At 43.5% G+C, this 7,253-nt stretch overlaps 1 protein-coding gene across 2 annotated transcripts; it reads right to left on the bottom strand.

Annotated features, from left to right (window-relative positions):
• Positions 1–1,008: 1,008 nt before the first annotated feature.
• LOC127306480 (inorganic pyrophosphatase TTM1) lies at positions 1,009–6,448 on the bottom strand. Of its 2 annotated transcripts, none has more exons than XM_051337115.2 (12): positions 6,288–6,448; positions 5,339–5,706; positions 5,047–5,161; positions 4,739–4,934; positions 4,454–4,567; positions 4,131–4,304; positions 3,452–3,646; positions 3,181–3,303; positions 2,976–3,088; positions 2,758–2,878; positions 2,368–2,628; positions 1,009–1,578 (listed from the first exon to the last, which is right to left on the bottom strand). In XM_051337115.2, exons 2-12 carry the CDS (start codon positions 5,673–5,675, stop codon positions 1,366–1,368), a joined length of 1,962 nt encoding a protein of 653 aa, XP_051193075.1. In that variant the 5' UTR covers positions 5,676–5,706; positions 6,288–6,448; the 3' UTR covers positions 1,009–1,365. The 2 variants fall into 2 exon arrangements, with proteins under 2 accessions (XP_051193075.1, XP_051193077.1); XM_051337117.2 differs by having other exon boundaries at positions 5,339–5,701; positions 6,288–6,442.
• Positions 6,449–7,253: the final 805 nt, after the last annotated feature.

The following is a 7,253-nucleotide window of genomic DNA, read 5'->3' as shown; positions in this document are numbered from 1 at the left end:
CGGTAAAATCCGGCCAGGGCGGCGCGGGTCCGGCGGCGGCGACGGCGTGGCGGCGGCGGGGTGGCGCGGGGCCGACGCTGGGGCAGTGGCTGGGCGGCGCGGGTCCGGCGCACGTCAGCGCGGAGGAGCGGCGGCGGGGCGGCGCCACGGCCGGCGCACGACCAGCGCGAGGCGAAGCGGCGCACAGCCGGCACACGCCCGGCCACGGCCGCGCGAGGCGGAGTGGAGGGTGGCGCCGGGGCGGCGCGGGGGCAGCAGGTGGGCGGCGCAGGGGCGGCGCGGGGGCAGCAGGTGGGCGACGCCGAGGCGACGGGTGGGCGGCGGCGGGCGGCGGGGTGGGGGCGGCGCACGACCACGCGGCGGCGGCGCGGGTGCAGAGGCTGGGCGTGGGCACAGGAAGAAGAAGGAAGAAGGAAGGAAAAGGAAAAGGAAAAAAAGGCTACATGTGGGTCCAATAGCATATTTTGGAATATGCTTTTTTATAGTTTTAGTTTACAGGTTCTGATCTGCGCCGACATTTTTTCGACTCGTAAACGCGAGTTCAGTGACCTGAACTCGCGTTTTACAGTTTGCATTTTTACGGGCTCTGGTAGAGATGCTCTTACAACTGAAATACAACTTGAAGTTGAAAAAATCTCAACTACAACCCAATTTGCAACCCAGTACCGAGTACTAAGTTAGTTCTCAGCTAAGAAGTAAGCAAAATCCTTAATCCCAAACTATTCTAATGCTCTGATGTTTATTTGCTAGTGGACAGTTGGCCACACATGTTCATCGGCTGGGGAATATTAATGTTTTGGAACAAATTAACAGTCAAACGCGTAGGACTTTCTGCATGGCTTTGCAGATGCTAAAGAATCCGCTCTCTCCTATTTATAGAAGCAAAGAAAGCTCAGCAAGTAAAATCGCGATATAGCAGCACTAATACAGGCAATAAGGCAGAAATCAGGTTATTGCACGACAGGTGGGAAGAAAGATTTATGCAGCTGTGTGACAACATTATCAGGATTGTTACCGTTAACCCCCAAAATTTATTGATGCTGGACCTTCCAGTATCGATTACAGGCAATGTATGCTTCCAGTACATCATTTTTTCAAGCTTTCCGAAGTATCCCCACTCGATTTCGAGACTAAACTCTGTTGCGTGCGCTGGTATATGAGTTGTTGCCTATCTTGAAATATATGAGAAATGCACCCCTTGGTGTCTGGTTTGAGGACATTCTATATCTTCCAGGAAATGTAACAGTTTTGGAGTCTGGGCTCCAGGTACTGGCGATCAAAATCGAGACTGCTGGGCCTCCTATAGTTCTTGACTGAACTTGGTGGTGAGCTTCAAAACTGCAGCCTTCACACGATTCACTCTGGTCAGCTCCGGTTAAGATTCTTGAACACAAAATACCCAACGGTGCCGATTGTCAGGATTATAAGCGGGCAGATGGCCATGTCGATTCCTTCCTGGATCCGGTTTCTGCCTGTGGCATTTCCTTGGCGGGTCACGACCAAATGCTCATGAAGCAGGTTGGTGAGGTTGTCGAGCTGGTGTATTACTTGGCGCTGACCTCTTGATAAGACCATAATCTGCTTAGGAAATAAACCATCCATCCAATGAATACTAACATTTGTACACAATAATGTGCAGCATTAAGAGCAAAGGATTAAATAGCAGAACCAGCACTCATGTGTTCAGAGCATTCTATGTTGAACTTTACCATAAGTACCCAAGAACCATGTGGTAAAAATTGTTTATACCAACAAATTAAACAAGTCAAGAGGATACAGTGTTGAATTTGCACCATAAACCTGATCCACCATGCATAGGTCTACTGTCACTATCTATTACTCCTATAGTTTTTGAATTCCTCAATGTCTACATGGAATAGAAAAATTCATTTATGTCGGGTTCCAAGTTTATCAAATTGGTTTGAGCCAACCGATGGCAACCGTTAACCTGTGTTTCTGTTGTCAAAAGCTGAAGTCTCACTGATTCTCAATCCAGTTCAAATCCATGAATCTAAATAAAGAGTTGATAAAAGTCACAGTGCTACATCTAGTTCCTAACAAACCTTGAAAAAGTTTAGCTGCGAATAATAATGTAACACATACTCGACCAGTCAAATGGACGGAGAGATTTTTTTAACATAATTCAGTTGCCAACTATTGTCAAGGTTTCAACTCTGATGACCAAATCTGGTTTGTTGCTTTACATTAGCCAATTTTCATATTCCATAAATTTTGTTTGAAGAGAAGACTACTAGATTGCATCATCCAATTTAGAAGTACCATCAGCGCAACATAGTTTCAATAAAACCAAGGGTAAAACTGGAGTAAGGGCACTCAGGAAAGCATGTGGTAACAACAGTAAAATACCTCTTCCGTCAGTGGGGACTCTTTTGAAAGTTGGTTTGATGATGACGAATGAGGTATAAGAGTACCATTACCCAACTGAGAAACAAAGAGATTTGTAGGTGCAGAACCATTACGAGTTTCACTTGGAAGAGCTAAGTTTTGCTGACTTGGTGAAGATTTTATTAATGTAAATTTTGAGTTGAGATCTTCAACTCGACAGGTAAACTCATCCATCCTCTCGTTCAATGTTGATATCTGTTCTGACAGCTGCTCAATTGCACCCTATGCAAGGAAACAAGAGTCAGAACAAAAAATTGCACATTAGCATTATTGAATGTCAAAATATCAAGACATAACAATTGACGTGCTAGTTATAATTTTACAAGAATAGAGTACTACTGGAATGGTCACCTGGTTGATAGCAGGAGGTTCAGGGGTTCGCCGACTGCCAAACCTTCTATTGGAATCCGTCAGCTTATCCAATTTCACCATACTTTTATCTCCGTGTGTTGAATATGAATGAGACAGCCCACTGGAAGGTATTCACAAGAGTATCAGCACTCAGGTTCCGTGGCTTCAACAAATCATTTAATTACAGGAGATTAAACTAGGAACAGAGACATGGAAACCTTTTCATAAGTTTGTTTCTCCTATCAGCAGAAGCCCGAGAAAAAGCTTCTTTTGGACTTGAAACCAGCTCATCGTCAATGCTGAGCTTTGTCTTCAAATCATCTGGTAAGGCCTGAACATCATCTCGTCACATACCATCGCAAAACTAAGCAATATAACCAGCAGCAAGGTGAAGATTTACTATGAAATCAGCAAGGTACATACCATAACATCGTTCATCAGTTTCTCCAGTTGGATTTGTTCAATATACGTGCGTGGGATATAAGAACCATCCAAACCTAACTGCTCCGCTACAGATTTGACATAAAGTCTATCTCTACCTTGCACCTAATAAAAAGAGAAGCACGGTAAGAAAGTAATACAAATTGCTGGGTTAGAAAGAATAACGACTTTACTAGCCAAGGTGTGCAAAGAAGATCATATTGATATCATATCGACAGAAGCTGCAGCGTGAAACAGCAGAGACGATCCTCACCTGTATATACCTTCGGCTAAGTTGCTCCAGCCAATCAATTTTAACAGTAGCCTTGCCATCAGAAAACACACGACTGCTTCTCTTCAGTATAGCTGCTATAGTATAGCCCAACGCCATCAAACCACCAAGAAGACGTACACTGACTTCAAAAGTAATCCTTGGTGATATGATAAAAGGATTATCAGTCACCCACTCCTTCATGTTATCAAAAAACACAGGCCAGTCAGCAAAAACAAACTCCGAAACTAGTGCCCATAAGTAAGATAACAATAACTACAATATGCTAACATAGGTTATATTTATATGAGCTAGCTACTGTGGTAGAGCATACCATAAGTCTGCAGAGAAGATTGAGTAAAATGCATGAGTTAAGAAGTTGCTGGTGATTATAAAAAAGGGAATATATACTTAATGCTTGGCCGATCTTTCATTTTTTAGGCCCAGTACATAAGCTTTGACTTTGTGAACTACAAGTGCTAACACTCTGAAAATTTTAATGTTCTAACAAGGAGAAGATCCCTAGAATATATAGATATATGGAATAAGGCAGCAACTTAGCAAGTGAGAATGGATAACATGAAGAATCGTGGCATGCAATAATATTAAGTTGTAACAGAACAATAAATAAATACCCTCCACAAGTATACAGTACGTAATCAGGAGACATAAGACAGAATACCTCAAACATCAGATTGTATTTCCCTTCCCTATTCCTCATTCTCAAATAAGATTGGCATGCTTCTGGATCTTCACCTGGCGGAAGTAAATATATATCATAAGTTTCTTCATTGCTTTCTGTTTGATCTTCACCAAGAGCGGCTTTGATTTGATCAGGTGTTAGAGACCGTGGCGACTGCAAGAGAAGATATCAAGAGTATAACTATTTATTATTCAAGTTACGGCATTTCTATAAGATCAACATTCAGCCATCTTGCTATCATAAAATCCAAATTCATTGGACATGGATGACGAAAAGATTGAACATGATTAAGGAAGACTTGCCTTCAGAATGTACATAGGATTTTGGAACCCTGAGAAAGGGTTGAACTTATTGATGATTCTTATGTGCGCTGTCTTCAAATCTGGCTCAATGAAAGCCTTGTACATTGGATAAACCTGAAAATACCATCTTCCACCTTGTTAAACAATATGGATGGCTGGAGAAAATACAACACATTTAAATATAAACCCATAAATTGCTGGTGAGTTTTTCTGTAGTGACCTTTTACAGAAGCAAGAAAACAAAAGGAAAAAGCAGATAAATTCAAGTTCAAAAGGTCAAGCAACCGTTTCAGAGATCTGATGAATTATTTCCTCAGGCTCCTGGCCAGCTCGTTGTATGTCCCTTAAGACCCTCTTCACCAGGTCAAAGTGAACACCACCAGTGACAGAAACACGCAGATCCAATATTGGCCGTAACTTATCACTCAGAGCATATATACCTTCGATAATAACAATCCTGGAGCTAGGGACATCAACTGTTCTGTTGGCGACAAAAAATAATATAGTTAGATAAGATTGCTCATGATGAAATATGAGCCTAGCTTTCTGCTGCAATAATGCAAGAAGACAATGATTATGCAAGAATTTTGTACCTGTATCCAGTCCGGCAGCTTGTCTTGAAATCATATATTGGAACCTGAACAGACCTTCCTTCCTTCAGACCATGAACATTTTCCAACAGTGTGTCATAATCTGTTAGACGTGGATCTGACAAAAATTTACAAAGTAAAAATATCAATTACTCTGTTACTGCAAAGACATGTGGTTGCAAGTAAGAACTGTAACATACTGCATATATTACGTATTGTCAAAATGTCAACCATCTGTATTGCTTATGTCCTGTGAATTGTAAGGGAAGTAGCCAGACAAAGTAATCGGGTTTACCATCAAAATTGCCATCAACTATGCGGCTCGCATCATTGTAGTTGTCCATTGATATGACAGCAACACTGGGCATGAAATTGAGCACCTTCTCAGTAAACACGGTCTTCCCAGCGCCAGAGGGGCCAGCAACTCCCACAAAAATGATCCCTTCATTGTTCTGCACCAGAAGCTGGATGGCGCGGATCATGACAAAGAAGCCCTTCTCAAAAGACAATTGCTCTGGAAAGGGGACGATCTCATAGCGGTTCGTGTCCTTCCTCTTCACCAGCTGAACCTGGTCCCGCAGGAGGCCGTTCCGCCTCCTCGGTGACTCGGCCATGGAGTCGCTCCGCTCCATTCAAAGGAAGCCTCGAAGAGAACAACCTAACCTGCAATGAAGAACCTTAATTAACGAGAGTCACGGCAACAAGCTGAGAGAAATTTCGTGTACAAGAACATAAAGTAGCTGTAATTAAAGTCATCACGGCATTGGAACAGCGGAATTTCTGAACGTCCATAATTGTGTAACTGAACTCTATCAAGAGGCAGACACGACATATTGACATGGACCTTGCAACTAGAGGGTACTAGAGGGTATGGGTAACCACTACCAACCAAACATATACAGACTACATACAACAAGGTACCAAAACCTTCCACGTGAATTGTCCGCTGAATGACTAAATCAACTCCTGCAGGCGGGTAACTACTGACGACTGAACTCGACGGTAATCCCGACCCTTAACGTGGGGCATGGGTTCGGTTCGAAAACAAAATTTGAAGCGGCGTCGGGGGAGGGGCCGACGCTACAGGAGGCCGTCCTGGGAATCAACGGCTCCGTGCCACGGGGAGGAGGAGAAGCGGCGCAATGGGGCGAGGCGGCGAATTTGGAGGCGGAGGGGAGGAGGAGGCGGCAGGGGGGGAAGCGGGAGGCCCGGAGATGATCGAGAAAATGAGGAGATGAGCTCACCACGGGGGAGGCGGCGGCGGCGGAGAAGGTCTCCGGTCGCCGGCGATTTGGGCGGCGAGGTCCCCTGTTCTCTTTGTTCAGGCGCCGTTCTTGGCTTCGATCGAGCAGCGGCTTAACAAGGGTGGAGTATTTTGCTACTGGGGCACGATGGGTATTTTGGGCCCGGAATATTGGGAGAGAAAAAAGTAGAGGTGCTTTTAGGTTTCTGAGTTGTTTTCGCGTCCAAAATATACAGGGACAGGAATGAATGATTTCCTTCCTTTTCTACAGTTTTGCTTTACTCACCACGGTATTAATTACTATATATTCGCATTTGATATATTGGAGCGCTGTGAGATATATGCCTGTAAAATATCAAGATCTCTCGTGATATTTACAATATTGTTATTATTTATTCTGAGGAAAAAAATTCAATTTTGCCGTCAACGTGACACCCTTGCTCGTGATGGCCTAATTTATAACAACCCACGTGAATTACATAGTACATGACAAACTCGACTTTAACTAATGAAAACACTAAGCATACTAGCGCAATTGTACGCAATGACTTGAATGTGGAGTGGTTGCACAAAGATGAATGGGATTCCAATAATTATGCTAGGGGTGAAATATGACAAATAAACTAGAGCTGAAATTTCAAGCTAGGCATTAGGATTTAGGACTGACTCTTGGATAACTAGAGAAGTGTCCTAGTGCAGCTAGAGGCACTGAAAGAGGGTGCATGATGCATTGAGGACCTGATATCATTATAGGGTATGTCCAAAGAGGGACGCACAAGGATGAATGGAGGTACATATCGATTTCCTGGTTAAAAGATGTCAACAAGGAAGGAACCGTAGATTAATCCTGTTAAGGCGTAAGACCGTCACACTTTCCATGGCTTTGAAATTATATTGTCATCCTGGCATGTGTTATGTGTTCTGACATGTGCATCAATGCAAATATTAGTTAGAAAGCAATGAAAAT

Source organism: Lolium perenne, chromosome 6 (genome assembly GCF_019359855.2).
Source record: "Lolium perenne isolate Kyuss_39 chromosome 6, Kyuss_2.0, whole genome shotgun sequence".
Classification (NCBI taxonomy): domain Eukaryota; kingdom Viridiplantae; phylum Streptophyta; class Magnoliopsida; order Poales; family Poaceae; genus Lolium; species Lolium perenne.
The sequence above is the reverse complement of the archived record's forward strand: the minus strand, read 5'-3'. Positions and strand labels throughout refer to the sequence as shown.